At 51.0% G+C, this 21,486-nt stretch overlaps 1 protein-coding gene across 1 annotated transcript; it reads left to right on the top strand.

Annotated features, from left to right (window-relative positions):
* The first annotated feature begins 19,240 nt into the window (after positions 1-19,240).
* On the top strand, positions 19,241-21,150 carry LOC128269754 (fibroblast growth factor receptor 2-like). Its single transcript, XM_053007157.1, has 4 exons — positions 19,241-19,245; positions 19,655-19,836; positions 19,904-20,099; positions 20,758-21,150. The coding sequence occupies exons 1-4, from the start codon at positions 19,241-19,243 to the stop codon at positions 21,080-21,082; spliced, it is 708 nt and encodes a 235-aa protein (XP_052863117.1). The 3' UTR covers positions 21,083-21,150.
* Positions 21,151-21,486: the final 336 nt, after the last annotated feature.

The following is a 21,486-nucleotide window of genomic DNA, read 5'->3' as shown; positions in this document are numbered from 1 at the left end:
GGCGCCCGCGTTGCTGGATGATGGCAGCCAGCTTTTCCCCAGGTCGCGCCGAGAATGGATCAGAATGTTTACTCCTGAAATGTCTCGGTATGTTCCGGGTTCCCGGAATTCGCTCGAAAACTCGGGCGCCTCCGTGGCCTGGGACTTCGTGGAAGGCGTGCTCTGGGTCCTATCCCTGGTTGAATATTTGTCCCGCAAATGGGGAGCGGAAGGGGGGGTCCCCAACGTGTGAAGCGCCCAGGGAGGGGCCCTTAGGGTATCGACCGCTGGGACAGCTGGGACCGCGTGGGGCGATAAAAAAGACAATACTAATGCTACTCCCGGAAGTCTCCTTCCGGAATGGGAGGCCCAGGCAGATGATGAATCCCCAGCACTTGTGCGGGACACTTGTGGACGTGCATTGGCTGGTGTTGGTGGCGAGGACTGGTGATAACGGCAGGACAGGATACTAGGACGACCGTCCGGTGGAGTTTCCCGGTATTATCTTTCACGCTGCTTATTTATCACGTAGCACGGGCCGCCCGAAGCAGCTTACCGAGCAAGCCCCGGGACACAGAACCGCCGCTGCACAGTCTACTTCTTCGGCCCCACCAACACGGGATCCTTCGGGGAAGCAGAATCTGCGCTCCGCTCAACCGTGGCGCTGGGGGTTCCACTTTGGTTCACCCGGCCATCGGTGCATGTCGGACACTCTCGGCGCACCCCTCCGCCGGTTAGTTTGTTTTGCTGTGGCCAACTTTATCGCCCCAAAAGAAGGATGATGTTCGGTTCTTCGGTTCGGGTCAACTTAGTTCATCCTGGCAGCGTGTTGTGCCCTTTTTGTGCAACGATCAACTTCCGGAACACCTCGTCCTCCCCCCCGCAGGAGAGAATGGTTTGCGTTAGGACAGTTGGAGTTTGTGTCATCACTAGAGTCGAGATTGTTCGAGAATTGCCGAGCGAAAGGCTCTTGCCAGTCGGGCGGAAAATCGGTTTTGTTGTAGGTAAGAGGTTGACACAGTCAGCCACCGTGACGGCGCGCGCGCGCACACCGTAAGCAAAGCCTTTTCCCTTCAGGAAAATCTATCTCCAGCAAGCGCGCACACTGAGGCTAGTGTTCTCGCGGCAGCTCCTGTGCGTGTGTGAGACGACCCGGTCGGAGCCTTTTCCAACGAAGGAGCACTTTCCAGCTACTCTCTAGTGGGCTGTCGGCGAAAAATGCTCGAGTTAAGGAAGGATTCGTTCAGCAGGAAATTCCCCAGAATTGGGTTGGCGCCCTGGAGCATCTGGGAGCGTGATTCTGCGTAGACGGCTGTAAACTTTCATGTCGGGGAATGCGTGGTGCCTTAGGGGTGCGCCAACCTATTTTTTACGCTGCTTCGATAAAACACACACACACTTTATTAGACCAATTCTGAAAGCTTCATCCAATGGATCGCCGAGGTTAAGCCACTCTTGCGTGGAACCGAACTCTTGCGTTTGACCGAATTATGGGTGAACGAGTTGCTTTGAATACAAGCAGAACATGCAGAGAATGCGCCATGTTTTGGGCTAAATAACACGAACGTAACTCGTAATTTAAACTACTTTTAAACCAGTTTTGTTAAATGAAAGAGATGAGATGAGAGATGATTTTATCATATTGTCAAACACTTAAATTGAAGTATTGTTAATTATATGTTACCGTTAGCAAGTGTAGCGAATCCATTGCTAAGGCAGAGTATCGATTGCTTGGATTTTGAAACGTCAAACTTCATTCTGGAAATTGTAAAAATTTTAGCATCTTGAACAAACTTTAACTTTAATATAAATATTAAAAACTAATCTCTTCAACGGTGAGTCTCAAAGTGTACGAAATTTAAAAAGCTCATATCATTTAGGCTCATTTCCACACCTCGGTGGTTATGTTAATAAATCGAATTGTCGTATGTCAATATTTTGCGCCTCTTCTTCGGCATTCAAACACTACATGAACCACCCTATCAAAGGAAAAGTATGATGGCCGTTGCAAAAACTGGCAGATGTTCGTTTGTTGAAATTGGGACACGCGACGAAACTTACCACATCCGCACGGAAAGCAGTTGTTCAATCACACACACACATTAGTGTTCGGTAATTTATCATTTTTTTTTCCCCGTTGGGCGACTCATCCGTTTCTCCGATGGTAAGCAATGGCGCAACCATCATGGCTGGTGCAATTTTCGTAATTTGCAATGCACCACCGAATAACCGGAGTGAAGGTGGTGCAGCAGCGGTGCATTTCGGAGTGACCTTTTGTGCCATGAAAAACGATGCATCGATCATATTTTACTGCACTTCGTGGCCTCTGTCCGGTACTCGTGGTCGGTACATTATCATTACACGTTGATTACTATTAGCGTTCATCTGTACACTCATCTGTCTCTCTCTACGGCGGCGAATTGGAGTGTTGGAGCGAGAGAGAGAGTGGAGCTCCCTGGAAATGCATGTAATCATTGGTTGTGTGGCTGGTGGCTGCCGTCTGGACGACGACGGGGCACCTAGTAAGTGTGTGTGTGTGTGTGTGTGTGGGAACGGAAGAAGCAACGGAAGAGTTCACATGAAAATTATCCCTTTTTCGCACTCTTTCTTTCTCGGAACAAAAATGCAAAATCCACCACCAGCAACAACCCCGCGAGGGCACAAATGTTGCGAAATGCATAGCAGGAAGTATGGCCGCATGGCCGCATAAAAACCCCATCACGCGATGATGCACCCCCCCGCCGAAAATAAATGGCTCCGTTCGAAGCGAAATCTTGCCCGGCCGGCACAGGGAAGGTTTTCCTCCGTCTACACTGCGCGGTTGGGTGTGTTGCGTTAACGCGTCCTTCAGTGTGCTCGCTTCTTGTGATTTCATTTGTTAGTTGTTCCCGGAGGCCCACATAATTGATGGCCGGACGAGCAGAGCTCCTGCGGGAAATTTTCCGATCCATCTCCCGGTCCCACAGTCCCGCAGTTTGCTGTGCTGTGATGGACAAGAGTAGTTTGGCTCGTAAGTGGCAGGTTCCAACAGCGATTTCTCCGCACCGTATTTCGTGCCCAAAAAGTGTGGCCCTGGAATTGGCATGCCGGCCATATAATTTAGCACTGGTCAATCATCTTTCGGTCGGAAGGAAGGGTTCCGTCGAAGATTCCGAGGACCCTCAGTGGAGCGATCCTCAGTTACATGCTCCGTTGTGTTCCGTGAAACGCCCGCAGGCTCTGGTAGGCACAGCTAGCCAGCCAGCCAGCCAGTCAGCTAACTCCAGAGTCCGGAGGCCATGGTTTCGAGAGAATTTATGTTTTTCGTGTTCTCACATCTTGTGGGCACTCGACGGTACACGATACTTACATATCGGAACAAATTGCACCACTTTTTGCCTTGCGTTGCCTTGGCCCTTCCGTATTGCCCGCTGTTTGGTGATTGATTTCGCCCAAAGGATGGCAAGCAGGATGTGACTCTGGGAAGACTCTAGAAAACAGTTTCGCAAAGGACTTACATTAAAGTTTGGCTTCGATGGTTGAATAATTAAAGTTAACGACTAACGCATCACCAGCCTTAAAGTTAAACGGTTGATGCAAGTTGTTGAAGGTACGTGACCGGCCAGCCAATTGCATGTTACTGGAGGACGTCAATTAGAACACCATGTCCGACTCGGTTCGTGGTAATCTTCGGACATTTATCTGAATAACTATTTCGAACTTTCGTGCCCGAAATTGATGAATTGTGTGAGGGGGCTTTTTCCACTCCGCGGAATCGCGGAACATGCGCCCACCGCAAATTTAGATTGATGTGCAAAAATTTGCCCCGTTTTTTGGGCCCACACCAGGTGCGAACCACACCATCCTTTATCAGTTTAGCCGAAAGAAAACAGCGAGCACTTTTTGGCACCTTCTTGTCCACGTCTGGGGAAGAAAAAGGTTCGTATAATTCGTTCGTTTTCATTGCAAACTTCACTGTAACCGTCTCACTTTGTCTCACGCTGTTGGTGGTGGCCATCGTCTGGAGGTCTATTTACATTCCCGCACCGATTTCCCGGTACTACGCCCGGGGCCCGGGGAGAAGCTTCGGAGCGAGAGACCTGCGAACACACGACGCCGGCAACATTTTCCAGTCCAGAGCTCGCGCGAGCAAAACCTTCCGAGAATTACTTTTTCTTCTAGGAAAAAGGTGGCCCCGATCGCGCGCCATAGATGATGGTGTATCTGCGCTCTGCTGGGAAGAGGTGCCTTCAATATTCCGTTTCGCGGGCGAAGAAAAAGTGTTCTTCGTTGACAGACGAAAGAATAGTGCCCATGGTGGCAACCAGCAAGGACACGAGGGCGGTCATTATTACGAGGTACAGACAGGCTATGAATTTACGCCTTGCGAGCTACCTGCGAAGAATCTGTGAATTAATAATGTCCGATTTGTCAACACGAATGATTGGTACATTGTGTCGTGTAAGTAAGTGTGCCCGAAGATATTGAACAGCTCCGCGTGTAAGATTCCCGCTAACCCGGATCACATAAAATATTCATAGCGAACCAGTTTCCATATCGTTGACGACAGCACTTTGAATATTGATTCCCTCCACAATCTTTGGTTATCGGTGGGTAGCGTGTCCTTTATCTACTTCTTTGGCCCCGAACACGCAAACACGCTAAGGTATTTAGAACTTTCCTCCATTTCCCACGCGGAAAACACACATTCTTTAGCGTTCGACCCCCGTTTGATGGAAAACCTCGACACGACAGACCCGTCTGGTCTGGTTGGTTGGCAACGTACGGAGTGGGCAACGGACGGAGAAGCCCAATGTTTGGGAGGGTTATGTCTCCGTTCAGAGGTGTCGAGCATATGAACATAAGTAGCCCGCCGGGTGTGCACTACACTTCCGTGTTTGAGGGAGAGCATCATCTATGTTTGGGCTTAAAGCGCAGGATTCAAATTTGCAAACGTCGTCCTGTAAGCTAAATTTAAGGGATTCTCCGAACCCGAAAATCATCACCCTCACGCGGCCCGAGTGGGGTCTGGATTATGGTCGGAGGCCTGCGAAAGGGTGTGTGACTGTCGGGAGTTTTTTTTTTTGGGGTCGGAAAAATTGCGGAACACACGTGCACCAACTGCAACCCACCGAGAGGCAGGCAAGAAGAGCGAATTTGGAAACTTTTGGAAGCTAGTTTGCGTGTGTGTGTTTTTGTCAAATTTTTACCATCGCTATGTGTCAGGGGGAGTGTCCATCCGGTCCGGTGGAGGATTTTGTAAAAAACCTGGCAAAATTTTGGGCGGATGAATGTCGAGGAATTGTTGCACTTTAATGGTGGGAGCTCCCTTTTTGGAAGGTTTGGAATACCAGCAGCCAATCGGATAGCGTTCTAAGTATTTTTTGGTCATTTTTGCGGCAAGTTCTATTATATTGCACACGCTGCCTGGCACAGAAAAGCAAAAACCAACGTTTCCGTCCGAAGCGATCTTGCCCATCGGCCAATTTGAGCCCTTTTTTCACACCCCAAAGGGGGTCTTTTTTAACGGAGAATCAATAGAATAGTAGACGCAGGAACTTTCTGTGCTGTTATCAGTCCAGTAATTTCAAAAACGAAAGCTCGAATGCTCAAACTTGAAACAGTCCAAGTTGATGTTCCAAGTCCCCATGGCCGCCGTGGCCGTTTGTTTGCTCTAATGCTTATGAATTATGAAGTTTTCATGTTGATACGGGTCCGCCTCGGTTACGTTCCGGTGTGCCGGGGATGGGTTTGATGCAACAGGTAATCTGCAATCCGCTGGGCTGGGTTCTATTATATTACTCTTTACATTCGTCCCGCTCTTGTTTTCTTCTTTTTGCGTCGCGTTCCGTGAACGAACAAATGGTCCGCGCGAGCGGAAGCAACAGAATCGCCGCGCTCTCCCTCTTCTCAACCTCCGCCACAACCACCACCCTGTCACGCTTGAAGGCTAGCTTCCGGCGACTCTGAGTTGGCCTGGCGGCAGCAAATGATTTCCCATGAATCGATTATCTTGCCATTTTCCCTTCTCGTTGCAAAGTCGTTCGCGGCCGCGTCGTCGTCGTCGTTGTGATTCACGGTCCGTGATTGTCTTTTCGGCGAAAAAATGTTGGATGATCAAACGCGCGCGCGCAGTTCTGTGGATCTTCCCTTTGGCGGCGCATTTGTGCAGAAAACAGGACGTACAGGAGGAAGTGTTGTAGTATCCGAAACACGACAAAGAAATATTAATAAATCTGGCAATGGGCAGAGTGCCTAATGGAGATTGTCCAATAAAAATGTATATGGATGGACAGCTAATGCGATCTTCATTAATCTTGTTGTGGACGTTCATTACCTTCGTTGTGGTTTGAACGGTGTCTTCTTCAGAAATTCCGTCTATTTGGACGCATAGCATGACGTATTAGTAGCTGTTGGCCGTTTTGCCGGTTAGAAGGAACTCATAATGCACCTCCACCATGGACCATCAAATACTATGGATTCCGTTTTTGACCGAAGTTGTATTTCGGACAGTCGCAGTGGAACCCTCAAGGAATGGCAAGTTGGGACTGAAATGAAGGGGCTTAATTCCGCTGAAAATCCGTGGCAAAATGGTATTATTACACTAATACATAATGCCGAATGCATTGTGAATCCCACGAGCGTCAGGAATAATTTACCCATTTACTTGATTTTCCATCGAAATACTTACTTCCATTTAAAAGCTAAGAGCCGCAATCTGTTGCTTTTCACTCGACAGACGGTGTTCGTTCATTCGTTAACAAGTCTGGCCACATTATTCATACGAAGCAAACTAACCGTGGTTCTATTTTTTTTTTATTAGAATTCACCTCAGTCCTGGTAATAATCAACATAATCCTTTAAAGGAATTTCCCAAGCATCACAATTCAACAAATCTGGTGGCGATTTGGTTGAGACATTTTGTTTACGCCACTTTTGGCAACTTTCAGATTAACTTTTGTCTCAATTTGTGGCTACTTGGCCAGCGCAACCCATTCATTATTGTTACGTTACGGCAGAGCAAGGCGCGCATTCAAAAAAGGCAAAATGTGCTGTCGAAAGCCGCCGACAGCAAAGACTGCAAATCTCCACTCCCGACCAAGACTGCCAAACTTCATGGTAGAGTTCCGTCAGGTGGTTCCACGGGCAGTTCCAGTTTGTGTGTCTGTGTGTTGAGAAAATTCCCACCGTGGGGCTCAGTAGAAGTGTGGACAAAAGAAGCGAGCTGCACCGACGCGTGTGGAGGTTCAGGTCCGATGCACTTATATTGCAGTCAGCAGCGCAGCCGAGGCGGCTTCCCTTGGGCGCGCGCGATATTGCATTTTATTGCAGCACCAACGTGGCGGCAGCAGACCCGCGGGAGGCTCTCTCCATGCTCTCCGATGACATCCTCTCTCTCAGTCTCCTGTGGGCAGATTTGTGTCCGTCCGGTTGGGTATTATTGCAACTTTTGTTGCTGTGCCCTTTCACTCTTTCCTTTCTATTTTCGCTTTTTCGATTGTAATTATGCTTTTGTTGCGCGGCCAGTCAGCCCGCCAGCCATCGGCGTAGCTTCTTCTGCGCGCCAAGTTATGATTGGGTTTTGCAGTTTCGAATGTTTCCGCGGTTTTTATCGGACCGTTTGCTTTGTGGTCTGGTCGCGCTCTTCTCGGGTGTTGTGGTTTCTTTGGTCTCCGGTGCGCGGTGGACCCCACCGGTCAATGAGACCAAAGGAGTCCAGCCCAGAGAGAAGGGACTGGCGTTTATGGCGCCGACCGGGTTTTTTAAGTAACGAACAAATGCTACATTAATTATGGGCACCGGTTTTGCATTCCCATTTCACCTACGGACAGACTCACCACAACCTGAGGTTCAGGTTGAGTTCGAAAAAGCATACGGTAGTTTAGCAGCAGAATCGAAACAAATTCTCTGTCAACCTGTGGTTGGGGTAAACTATGATTGTGTGTAGCAACCGGGGATTGAATTCGGTTGGAAATGGTCTCCGTGCCACATAAACCCCCCCCCCGGGTAGCATCCTCCTATCGGCTCCGGAAGATAGAAATAGAGAGCTATCCACCACACAACACCGGAACGTGTACCTGTGCGATGATTTTCCGGGAAAATCCCGATCCACACCACTCCAGGCTCGGATGGGGAAGGCGCTTTGTGCACAACTTCCAGTGGTTGGCCACTAGCAGTAGCAGCAGCAGCAGCAAGGCACCGATGTAGGTTGCCAATAATCTGTGCTCTGTGTCATCGACAGACTGTTACGAAATGGTTGAAACTATAAATAAAGACAGAGTCTCCGATGTTGGTGAGCCCAATGCACTCGAGCAATGCACTTTTTGCTGCGTACTCTATACACTGCCCTGTGTCGGTGCGTCCAGCAATGAGTCGCATCGCCCGTGGGAGATCCGTTGGTTGAGTTGAACAACAAGGGCTTCGCCAAATGTGAAAGCCCCAGATCATCATCCCGCGGGGTTGTGATTCATGTCCGAACGCATGACGCAATCCGGGTCTCTCCGGCTTTGGACGGACCCGACGGAATGATGTCAGACATAATGAGGCAAAACTCCGAAGCCCGCGGGCGCGCGGAGTTCAGTGATTCATGTGTGCAAAAAATCCCAATGGTCAACACCTGTCCATGGCGATTGTATGCTAATATTAGTAGTGGAGCGCGAAGGTGTCAAAATTGGGTGATGTGGAACTTGGAGCTGATTAAGGAGCTGTGCACGCGCTAGGTCCGCATACTGATGAGGTACGTGGTAATGGAACTCTTGGACGTGTTCGAATAAACATTAAAGTTCTACGATGTCGAGCTATTCTCTATTGCAATCCCCCCCTTTGGAACCCCCAGAAAGGACGTCAATATGAAGATATCCCAAAAAGACGAAGACCTACAGTATAGTTACATCCTTTCTGGTCCAATGAATTGCCCAAACTTTGCATGGCAATCACATTTACAGCCTCGTGTCGGAACCCACCAGAAGCTGTGCAATAAACTGAACACCTCTGACAGTAGTAGTGAGTTTCACAAGGAAGCCTTTTGCGGACCCCGGAGAGGTGAGAAAGTGCCATAATGGCGTGGAGTAAGTTCCGAAAATTCATTGAAGAAGAAGTCCGTCCAGTGCCAATCGTCCTCCTCCTACTCCTCCGTTCGAAGGAGTCCTTTTGCTTGGTGGTAGAGAAAAGAAAAGGCACACCAATCGGCTTCTTCTCGGTATTTTGCGCACCCCAAAATGGCTATGGGCCCTTAAAGCGCCGTTGTTGGCCTTTTCCTGCGTCTGCTGGTCTGGGCCCGTCGCCTGGAATGGCTGGCTCACCACCCTGGCTCTCGGTGGGCGAAATTCTACGAACCCAGCATATAGTTGCAGATGATTGAAGCCGGTAATTGTAGCCCAGGATGCGATGCTTCTGTTGTTGCCGTGGCCGACTGTGTGTGTGCCAGAGACTGTCCCAGAGCAATAAGTCCCCTGAGTCGTATGATGGTGTGCTGTGTCTACCTGAGATATCGTTAGTCAAAGCTGGACACCAAGAACCCGTGCAGGGTACAATGGAGATGATGATCCGATCGGCCGGGAAGAAGACACTTCCTAGTATTATTGTCAGGGACCGCCGCGTGCGCGATGCTGGGATCTCGGATCATCACCCCGGAGAGAACGAGAGAGAGAGAGAGAGAGAGAGAGAACAAATGATTAATTTTCGCCCGTAACCAGAGGTCCGAGAGGTGCTGCTGCAGTCCAGAAGGGAACTTCAGAACCACGGCCCGCGGCATCCGAAAGTTCTTCAAGAATTCTGCTTCAATCTAGAATGTCCTTGGCCCTTGCGTGTGGAGGTCTGGCTCCCGGTCGCGCCCTATACTTAATAATTACAACCTCGGCCGGCTATTGAGATGTTTTCCTTTGGCACACTCTTTCGCTTTCGGGGACTCCGTCTCGTTCGGTTTGTTGTCATTTGTTTTGCTTTTGTTTCCTTGCGTGTTTGTGTGGCCATCGCGCGCACTTCGTTAAAAGATTATCTGCGGGTCCGCCGACGGACGGTGTTGTCTTGTGGGACAGGTATATATGGCCGGTATCGACGGTGTCTCACAGACCCACCGTGTGGGCTTCACAACCTCGCCGGATTCGGAACCGTTCATAAAAGAGGAATTGTGGAGGGTCGCGCACCCTGATGGACGATGAAGAATGGTCTTTTCTATGTTGAGAAAGCCTCTCGGGAACGAGACAAGATCGACCGGCAAGATTAGACGCCGTTCGGGTTGGTCGAGAGCGGCGAAACAGAGAGAGAGCGATTCGTCGGAAGCGCTTCCTCGGGGCTCTGGGCGAACCCCTCGAGAACCTCTCGACCGCCATCGTTCATCTCTCGATCTCTCCCAGCACCAACCGTGGAGTGTCTCGGTCTCCGCGTCGCGCGGACAATGGCGGGGTGGCCCTCTGAGCCACATTTCGTACTTCACTCTGTGTCTCTGGATTTGTGGAAGGGCTGCGACCCTCCCCTTGCCCGGCCGGAATTCGGCAATAATGGAAAGCGAATCCTAACCTCTCTTTTTTTAATTCCGCTTCTTCATTAAAAGACACAAGAATCTCCAACCTTGGAATTTGCGTCTCACTTCGTTCGGCCGGGGTTTTAGGTCCTCAAAACAAAGGCGAACAATGCGCTCCTCCCCGTTCCGAGACATTTCCTGTCCTGTGAAGGGATTAAGCCCATTGCTTTTTCCGATTATGACCACTGTGCGCGCACGTTTATAGATTAGCTCAGGAAGAGACCCCTATAATCCCCCCGTCAGTAGTAGTAATCTCGGTGCTCTGTCACCAGCGGGATTTGCTCATCACGAACCCGATTTTAATATTATGCTTTATTCTCTACTGTTTGACAGGTAAGGAATTAACACATGTCTCGTACCATCGTACCACCAGATAAGTGATCTTTCGGAACCGGAGCACCGTGACTTCATTGCACACAGTTAGAGAATACCTCAATCAACGGAATTCGCATGCGGCGGATACTGGGCAAAGGAAAGTGACGGCCGGTTCCATTCAGAGACCGACTCACCGGCCACCCCTTCAGAAGATCAGCAAGTCTCTTCATGTTCCCATCGGTCGGTGTCTTCCTAAATCAAAACACCCATCGTTAGCGCGCGTGTGTGGCCATCATCAGCCTTGTCCTAGCTTCTCTAACTATCTTAAAACAAACCTTTTTGTAGCATGCGGCGGCGGCATCATCATCATCTCAACAGCAACAACAACGGGGCGAGAATCCCTCAAACGCCCGAAGATAAGTGGTCGCCTTGCTGCGCCACGCGGTGTGCTCTCCGGTGTTTCTCACACTTGCTGCTGCCGCCGCCGCCGGCCGGTTCTTGGACGTGAATGGGCAAATTTCCAAGAATCTCGACTTGGTCTCTCGAGCTGTGTTGGCTCGTTCTAAGATTGAGAGACAGAGACAGACCACTGCGGGGCGAACAACGGGGAATAGAGGTCCCAGTCGGGGTGTGTACCAAAACCGTAATCAACTATCGTCGCTTCTCTGGGACCAGCGACTCTCTAGGGTGGTTCCTTTTTTGTTTTATACACTTTGGGACGGCACAGAAAAGAAACCTAATCCCTCAAAGCGGTGTAGTACGTAAGGGAACGGATTCATTCAAGGATTCCAGACGATGCACGCGCTCAGCAAAAAAGGCTCTGGTCCGCTGATCGATTCGCGTTCCCGTGTTAGAGATCTTTAAAGTGGCCGGTTATCTACGGAATAACCCCTCGATAAGCCTTTGTAACAAACCGTTGGCGTATCTTGTTGTCGGTTTGTTGGTAGAAACCGTCCGCTTGCTCTCCTCGTGCAGCGTTCATTGGCGGCAAGGTCACTCTAAACCCCCGGCAACGCGATAAATGTCCTGCCTGCCTGCCTGCCTGGCCGGCACACAATTACGGAGGTCCAGTTTTCGCGTGTGGCCCCTTGAATGCCGTGGCGTTTTGGAGGCCGCATCCTTTCGCTGTGCCTCTGGTGATCAGCGCGGCTGGTCTGATGTGTGTTCGGCGGCGGATGTAGATTGCCGAATTCGGGCCGTTTCGGAGAAACGGTTCCCCATGCCAAATTACCATAATTTGACGTTTTCGAAAGCATTTCTCGGAGATCCCGGAGCGTCTCGGCGCGGCCGTCATCTAATAGCGGGTTTCTGCCGGAAAAGTGCGAAGAATGGCATCATCATTGGCATCGGCATCGTGGAACGTTGGCGTGCTATCCTTGAAGCGCGGGTCTCGCCGGAATCGTCCGTCGCGTCATCTTGGGAGATGGTTCCCGCCATAAAGAGGAAACTTCGTTCGTCGTGGAGTGTAGTACTCCCCTGAGACCCGGACAGAGGGCAATACTTGTCAGCGCCACAGCGCGGACCAGCAGCAGGACCACACGGATGCGCCACAGTTTTACAGTCCCCTGGGAGCAGCAGCAGCGGTTCCCCGAAGTGGTGGCCCCACGGAGAGCGTTTTTCGTCATATTTATGAAATTCAATCCCGAGAAACGACGCTAATGAGACGAGTCCCAATTAGGTGCTGCCGTGGCTCGCGTGCGATGGAACGCCGCGAGTTCCAGCTCTCCAGGTTTTATAGCGGCGTCCGGCGGTGGTGCACACCACCACCGTCCTTCGGTTCCCGTGACACAACCCGCTGTCCGGTTTAATGTCCACTTTCTGTGTAGACTCCGTTGCATCGCGCGGTGTTTTAATTTTGATGCGATGCGGCGATACCGACGACCTGGTACGTGTTTCGGACAATGTCGTATGTCGTAAGTTCTATTGTACTACGGGTCTAAGGTTCATTAAATTACGGACAGTTTTTGCGTCTAGCTTCTCGGACCAGATCTCGTTCGGAATTATGGGTTTCCAGTTCGGGGAAAGCAAGACGACCTCGGCCCATCGCGCCAGTACTGGCGCGCACATTGCACTTGACTCGACACGATTAGATCGGTCGAGTGACGAGCTTTTTAAGGGTTTCCTCGTAACGCAAACGCGACACGCAAACATTAAAAATACCAAGTACTTCCCTGGCCGATGGCCGACGCCGTGGCTTGACCTCTCGAGTCGAGTTGGATGGATGCTCTTGCATTCGGTTGCTCTAAATTTTACGATCCACGGCCAGTAGATAGATAGAGAGAACGAGAGAGAGAGAGAGAGAGAGAGAGGTTAGTGATATAAGGTTGGCCCTTTTAATTACGCAGCGCACCGAGAGACATCGGCAGCAGCAGTGTGGACGTCTAGTTTCCGGGAAACGGCGGCGCCATCATCATGTCCCTGCTGCTGCTGGATCCGATCCGGGTTGTGGATCATTTTGCTGTCCCGGCCCGTATCGATGGTGGATGTTGGCTATTATCAGCACTTCCCGGAACACCCTTTGCCGACTTGGACGCGCACGCGTACATTCCATCAGTTAATGTGCCAATGGTCCCTATCGCCCGTCGTGATAATTTAGCATCGGCACACCGGGATGTAGCGAGGTGAGATAGTGAAAAAGTCAACAACGCACCGAAAAAAGAGGTTTTCTTTCGCGACGCCACGCCGGCGTCACTGGACACCTGTCAATTTGCTTGCAAATTAAATCACCGACTGGCCTGCCGGCCAACCTTCATTAAGTCTAACTTTAATCTCATTTTCGCATTATGCAAAATTCTCGACCAACTTTCGGCGACGGCGCACACAAACACACACACAAGCACTATTTGGCGCAGACACGGTTCCGCAATTCCGGGAACGGGGTTTTCGCTGCCCAGAATTTGTTCGCCTTTTCTTCTCTTCGCACCGTCCGCCGCACGTCAGTGAAAGAAGGGCTACTAGACCATTCCATCCCAAGTGTCTTGCATTGAAGAAGCGCGCCTGCGCGGCGCCCTGCACGGGTTGCTGAGACTTTCGGGTGCTAATTTGACACACCTCATCGACGGCTTCCCGATTTTTCGGACGCGTGTGTCACATGCCAAAGCAGCATTTCGACTTCACGGTTACGCCATCAGCTGTGGCAGCTGCAGCCAGCAATTGGTAATCGGTTCGCGTCGTCGTCGTGGAGTGGTGTCCGCGTATCAATCCGCGTTGGGTGCGTCATGCGCAATTCTGCGAATTATTATCGCGCGTGCACTTCTCTGCCGGATCGGAGCGGTACCCGATCCGATCGCGACCCACCAGCAGCAGCAGCGTGTAGCACCTTTTCCCCCCGAGGGTGGTAAGTTTTAATTTAGCTCTATCTTTGTTTCTTTTTTTACCGAGCAGAGTACGCGTTGTAGGCCTCACCATCGTGTGTTCTAGGAACTCCCGTCGCGCACCGTAAGTCGGTCCGGAAGAGGGTCGCGCCGGGTTTGTAGGTTACGGACGGACGCGCGACGGTGAGGATCCTCGTCGGTGGCGCCACGCGGCGACGCGGCGTCCAGCAGCAGTAAATATAGCTCTTGTGAGGCGTCCGGGGGGATTCCGGGAAAATCATTATGTTCATTACGATTGGGAGATTAATTACGAAAATATATGTACCAAACGCGCGGCGGCGGATCGGATCGGAGCTCCCGTTGTTGTGTGTGGAGTCTGTGAAGTGCGCAAGAGAGCGGAATGTTGTGGCGCTTCTCATTAGCAGCCAGCAGCCTGGTTGGCCGTTATTTTGCAATGGAAGTCGGCAAAAACAGAGAGGGCCCCGTTCCGAAGCTGGTGTGCCGCCGATCGTCGTCGCCCTCCCGGACGGGACCGGTGGGTGGTGTGATGCAATCGTCGATGCCAATCAGGCGCAGCACTGCTGCTAATGATTTGGATGTCGATGGCGGACGGGAGCCGCAGTACCCCTGCTGAACCACCGAGATAACAGCAGCGGCGGGCGGTGGCGGAGGCATCCGTATTTTCCCCGCGTGACGGCGCTAATTAAGTGATTATTTTTTTGTTGTTAACAAATTTATGGTTCAATTGATACCGTCGCCGGGAAGGGGAGCTGTTCGGAGAACTTTCGCGCGGACACACCTGGGGGGTGTGGGGGCCGTGTGTCGATTGAACACATGAACATTTTGGGTTAACTTTATTTGTACACGGAACAACTAGAACAGGATACGATACGATATGATACGAGGAGAGAGGCAATAGGAAGGAATCTTTCGGAGGAATCGGAACTTTTATTTTATTCTTGGCGTTTAAGTTGCTTAAGGTTCTGATTCTCACGTTATTATTTTATCTGGGGATCGGACAGGGACGCTTTCAAATCGATGGATCTGAGGATTTTAGAGGCCACAGGAATCAGTGATGCCATAAAGGCTGGGCCCCTAGGTATCGTCAATATGTCAGCGGAAGTCAACGGAATGAAATCGACCCATTTCTTTAACGGATGAGTTCTGGGGATGAGGAATATGGGATACATACGACAACATTGTGCGAAAACAATCGTGGTCATAGCCTGGTGAAGCAGTTCAAACGTGAGCAAAAGCAAAAGTAATGGCCAAGAAGGTTATTCTACTGACTATATGATGGGACTTGAAAGGATTGGTTTATTATGAGTTGCATCCGTCTGGCTACAGACTAAATTTAGATCTCTATCGTCAATAACTACACCATTTGAAGCTAGTGATTGACCAGACGAGGCCAGAATTGCCACGTCAATGTCATACACGTCTTTAGTGATTCGCCAGAAATTCCAGGAGCTTCCTTGGGATGTTTTAATGCATCCACTGTATAGTCTGGATCTTGCACCAAACGATTATCACCTTTTTCACGCATTGCAAAATTTCCTGAGTTCAAGCAAGGATTGCGGAAATGGATTGCTACAGTTTTTCGCTTATAATGACCAAGACTTCTGTAAGAGAGGCATTTTTTAAAAGGCAACACATTTTCCCTCTAAATAGTACATGTTTGACGCAAATCGGACCATTGCAGTACCCGAAAGATCTACGAACGAGGACCACAACATCGATTCTGAAGCTTTTGAAACAATAGTTTCGCAATACGTCGAACCTGACCAATGAACAGACCCGAAATAATATCATTATCGCATTCGCGTGATGACATGTTCCGGGTATCAATTTATCGGCCCCTCACATTGATTACCCCGTCGATAATACCGAGATAACCCCGATACAGCGGATTGTGTGCGATAAAATGTAGGCCAAACAAAGGGGGTTTCGGACGTGGCACTCTAGAGCGCTCACGTCAACAGCTCGTGATCCGGTGCGCGTCAGTTGCATCGTAATTCGGACATATGCTTGCATCACCTTGTGATGTGTTGCGGGTCCTTGTATTGTGAAATAGCGGAACAGGGGTCCGTTCGGTGTTTTCGCTATGAAAAATGATGTCAATCAAAACAACAAACTGTGTTCCGATTGCGCGAATGACGATGGAGGAGAACCGTGGCGGTCTCCGACACACACACACACCAATCGAATAGCAAAAACAGTAGCTAGCAGAGCCCTCCCCATTAGCGGCTTTCCCAGAAAAGGGCTTCCCCCGTGGTGTGCTTTGTGTTGTGTTGGCGCTTTTGGCCGCGATGACCGTTCTCACGGTTTCGGTTCTCCGAATGGGTGGCGGCCGAGTCCCCGGGTCTTTCCGGCAATAAGGAAACGCAAGAAGCGGCGGCAGACTCGAACAAGATCGCAGAGACTCACACACGCCCGTGTCAAGAAGGGGACACTTGTGCGCAACGCAAGCCGCTTTTTGCAAGCCGCCGCTGTCTCAGATTCTTCCGGTTCTCCCGGTGCCGCCGGGAAGTCCTTTCCGAAACCGAACACCGAACCGATGTGGAGCGGAGCCGAGGTAGGTGTTGTGGCCATTTCACGGCGGCCAGTGCCAAAGGAGTAGACCATCTCGTCTCGCCCGCGCGGCGGTGCCCAGGGAAGCCTTACCTGTTCTGTGGCGCCCCCCTGCCGGAGAGACTGTGCGGTGTGGTGCGAGAAAAGGTTTGTCCGTCCTCCTGCAATTGAGTTTTGGTCCGTTGGAGAGAACAACCCGGGGGTATATCGACACCTCTCGCCGCCGCGCTACTACGGGGTCAGGTGTGGTGAGGTGCTATGTTTTCCATATTATTAAGAACACTTTAGAGACACAAAGCCACCTGCCGCCGTGCAGGACAAGGTATCGAATTACCCGACAGCAGCAGCGACTCCTTAGTGCGGTTTACATCAGAAGTCAACTCCCTATTCTCGGCTCAAGGCTCACGCAGGTCACCACACACACGCAGCCGACGCCGCCACCGCCACCGCGCCAGCACCGAAAACAAAAAGGATTAAGTAGTTGGCAAACGGTGTCCGGTGGTGGTGTGGTGATGTGGTGACGGGTGTAATCAGAGCTTTTTGTGGCACTACCCCTCTCTCGGGCTGCGCTGCGCAAATGACCAGGTCTCCGCAATCGTCAGCCGAGCCACAGGAGGACGGACCCTTTCTGGATTTGTGAGCGGCACCCTGCTCACTGAGTCACTCATGCATACATTGGATCGAATTCCACAAAACGGACCGAACGCCAGCATCTGAGGCAGCAGCTCCACAGCAGATATCAAGTTCCATTTCTCACACTTTGGACGGTGGAAATTGGAAACAATGCTCCACACCCGCGGGGGGTTCGGGACAGTTTCTCCATCAAACAGGCGCTGCTGCATCGCGCCGAACCGAGCTCCTTCTCGGGCTCCGGAATTCGGGAACTGGTGGGTCTGGACGCTGTGCAGCAGCCTGGCCCGAGAGGGGCATTCTCTTCTGGTTGGAGAACTGTTCTCCGCTGCTCCGTGTCTGTCGATGCTAGATTTCCGAAAATCCAATCGCCAAAGCCGCCGGCCCCCACGACTACGGCTGCTCTGAAGCCACCAGCAAGCCGTCTGGAGTCTGAAGAGCCGAAAACGAATGCAGAGACGAGGGTCCGTTATTATTAGAGACCGGACAGAATGGCGGCGGACGCAGTTCGGTTCGGTCGGGTTTTGTGGTTAGCAAATTCAATTCTCGAGAAAAAGATGGCTGGCGTGCGATAACCACCGTAATGTCGTGGCCGACCGAACCGGACGGGAGAAGAAGGTGTACAGCAAACAAGAGTCGGAAGACTTCTCTCTTTCTCTCAGGACCAGAACGCAGAACTTCTTCCCGCAGAACCCTCCGCACGGGAGGATGCAAATATGCAGGCAGCCAGCCAGTACGGCAGGGCGGCAAATCTTCAGAGAGGACACCAGCGACAGCGTGGTTTGCTGCTTTACTTTCCGCTGTGCAGTCTCTAATGGCCCCGCGCAGCTGTTGTGGTGACTGCGGCGGTGGCGGTGACATTCAAGACGCGATGCCATTCCGCGAAAGCTTTTTATGCGCGACAAAACTTTGCTGAGGCGAGGAAGTTCCTCGCGGCGGGCCCGGTGTCTGGTCGGACCCGGCCCCGGGGTCCGGTTTATGGCTCGGTGTGCCGTTCGCGCGGGGTCTGCCATTTTGGTTTTTTATTATTATGCAAAACGATGCACACCGAGTTCCGACCTGGCCCGCGTGTGTCCGGTCCGGTGTCGTCGTCCGACGACCGGACGGCGGGAAAGAAGACGGCGGGTTGATGATGATGGCTGATGCGTGATTAAATGATGGGCACAAACAACGGACACCGACGGCAAATGACGCCTTGTGTGTCGAAGTGTTGTTAGGCTTTGTGTCATTTTCATGGCAGATTTTCCTACTTCGTTCCGATCCCTACTCATGGTTTCCGATGGGGTTTTAGGTAGTCGGATCTATCTTCAGCAGGTAGATCACCGACAGAATGTCTAGTCTTTTTTTACCATCCACTATTGAGGATGATGGACTATTGAGGGAATCGAGAGACAGGCTTCCCCAAAAACGGCTGGCTGTGCTCTGACCCAAAGTCAGACTTCACGGTCACGGAACACTCAGAGAGTGCGTACGCACTGGCGTCAGACGGAAACCTGACGTCTAGCCGGGACCTACCGGATGATGTTTTGATTAGCGCGGATGGCGAAATGTTTTACAAACAAACGGAGCCGGCAGACCGTGTCGGTGATACGGACAGACCGACCGCCCGACCCACCAGTCCGGTCAGACTCAAGATTTGCTCGTCGTGGACGTCGTGGAAGTCTCCACGCAGCAGCACCCATATTTATGTGTGTTATTTGAAACATTTTCAAACGGCACGGGGTCTTGTATTGGATGTTGGCCCTCGAATTGGGTGGCCATCGTCTCGGTGTCGCCACCGCTACACATTGATGCTTATTATGCTGAAGATTGTGAAAAGTGTGAGTATGGGATTACTTCACTAACAACAACATCGGTTATGGAGCCTAAATCAAGAAGAATGGTCAAAAATGAACGTATTTCCCTAATTCAAGAGAGAATTTTAACAACGATGAGGTACTTGCAGCTGAGCGAAGTGAAGGAATTCCGTTCGAATTATTAATGTATGTCACCCCAAATATGCTGGCCTTGTGGATTGTGTATCCCTATCGCAGGCCAAACCCTATTTACGGCCTGGACAGATAGAGTTAACTATTTGATTAGAGAAAGGGAGGATGTTTAATGAAGCGAATCCGCCGTGAACTGGCACAATATTGAAATGCTATTTCGCTCCTGAACTCTGAATCATTGATTGCGTACTGTTGTCACCATATGGCACGCTCCAGCTGATAATTCCGGTAAACATTCCGCAATTTAATATCAAACAAACGAGCGTAATCGCTTTCGCAATTTCAAAAGTAAATGTTTAAACTGAATGCTCAACAATTCACGGATTTCTTTTCGGTTGCCCTTTTTTTTGTTGTAGGTTCAAGAACGGTAAACCGCACCCGTGGAGCAAGGACGTGTCGTCGTTTATCGTGTACCCGGAGGCGGCCAACCAAACGATCTACAGTCCGCGCGTCGAGGAGAACGACGTCGGCAACTACACCTGCGTGCTGCGCAACGAAACGCACGCCATCCGGAACAACATCGAGCTGCGGCTGCAGGGTAAGGGTCTTACAAATCGCCCAGGAGAGGAACCCCATCCGTTAACAGTACCTCATATTCTCGACAGACAAACTGGACAATCCGATGCCGACGTTCAAACCGAAGGACCTGATGGTGGGCGTCGGGGAAAGTGCCAGGTTCTACTGTGAGGCGTTTGTCGGCAACCTTTATCTGCCGGACGCAACGAACGAGATACTGTGGATGCAGATGTTTGACGACAAACCGCACCAGGTCACCGACGGGAAGCAGGAGAACGTTACACGGTATGTGCTGCGCGGGCATCATCGGAGCAGTTTTAGAAAATGGCAAATCGGGGACGAAGGAGACCTTTAACCTTTTTGGGCGTTGTGGCCTAGTTTTGTTGTCCGTTATCTGGCGCACGATGTGATGTATCGAAAGTTATCAGAAGTGTGGTTCCGGCACCGATAATGATTGAGTGCCAAAAATGATAACACGCGGTCGCATTATTAATGGAATGCTTCTTTTTGCGGTTAAATCGGTTTAACTAAATTAATTAACTTTCGATTGAAGTTGAAACGACGAACCGCGAACATTAAAGGGGGCGAGATAATTTTTTATCCCTTCGAAAAGCGCCATTTTGATGCCCCCACATCAATCGGATCCAGCATTGCTCTCTGAGGGGGCGATTGGGGCGACTGATTGTTGTTGGTGATTGGAATTCGACAAAACTCAATGCGTCCACCCATTTCGGGGAATCTCTAATTAGAGGTCCAATATAAATTACGAGGAATTTTGGCGCGCTTGTCCCCACAAATAGTTTCTAATTTAGCTGGCCTGTTTAACGATGAGAATCAGATCGGTTTGCGTTGCCAAAATTCGACCGACCGAGGATTCGCTCTCCTGTGCTGCTGTGTGATTGTTGTTGTTAACGGTTATACCACTCTTTTTTTTCTTTCGCAGAGAGGAAGGACAGATCATTGGGTCGTACCTGTCGATACCCAGCATCCAGGCGCACCATTACGGGCGCTATCGGTGTCAGATAGTGTCCGGTAATTCGGCGCAACCGCTCGAACTGAACGTCCTGCTGTCACCGGTCGAGGTGACATCGATCTCCGAATCCTGCCTATCGGTACTGGTGTACGGCATGGCCATAGGCCTGTTCGTGCTGGTCGTCCTAACCGCCTGGATCTGCCGGACCGTGCACCAGCGAACCGCGGGCAAGAAGGCCAACAATCGCTGCTCCGCCCAGTTCATTGCCAAAAACGAGCACCACGAAACTGTGTAAGCTGGCTGGTGGCTGACCGATGGCGATGGTGATGAAATCCCCAAGAAGAGACTGAGTTTAATGCGTGGAGAGGAGACGGCGGTGGCGGCGGGGTCGATCACAATCGCGGCGCGATCGTGCCACGCTTTGTGCCCGCTGTGCGTGTTGTGCCGTTTCGAGATTGAGAGCTCTCTGGTCCACGCGTGATGCTGTTGTGGCCAAGGACACTAACAATATATGTTGTAAGTGTGTGTTTGTGTGTGTGTAGATGTACACGGAAGGTCCGGCTAGAACGGAGGAACCCTTTCTAAGAGCCTTCGTTGGAATTTAGCCCCCGTAAACATCAATCCTTTGGCCAAATCCCTCGAGTGCCGTAGCAGCTCCACCGCTCCGCCCCGTGCAGAGTTTGTGATCTTTCCTACTAC

Source organism: Anopheles cruzii, chromosome 3, assembly GCF_943734635.1.
Source record: "Anopheles cruzii chromosome 3, idAnoCruzAS_RS32_06, whole genome shotgun sequence".
NCBI classification, from domain to species: domain Eukaryota; kingdom Metazoa; phylum Arthropoda; class Insecta; order Diptera; family Culicidae; genus Anopheles; species Anopheles cruzii.
Note: the sequence above shows the minus strand (reverse complement) of the source record. Positions and strands in the feature narration are given on the sequence as shown.

What these genes read in the sequence shown, in the direction of transcription:
- LOC128269754 (XM_053007157.1), top strand. An exon ending in CATCGAGCTGCGGCTGCAGG is followed by an intron (nt 19,837 to 19,903) that starts GTAAGGGTCTTA and finishes TATTCTCGACAG; the next exon opens with ACAAACTGGACAATCCGATG. An exon ending in AAGCAGGAGAACGTTACACG is followed by an intron (nt 20,100 to 20,757) that starts GTATGTGCTGCG and finishes TTTCTTTCGCAG; the next exon opens with AGAGGAAGGACAGATCATTG.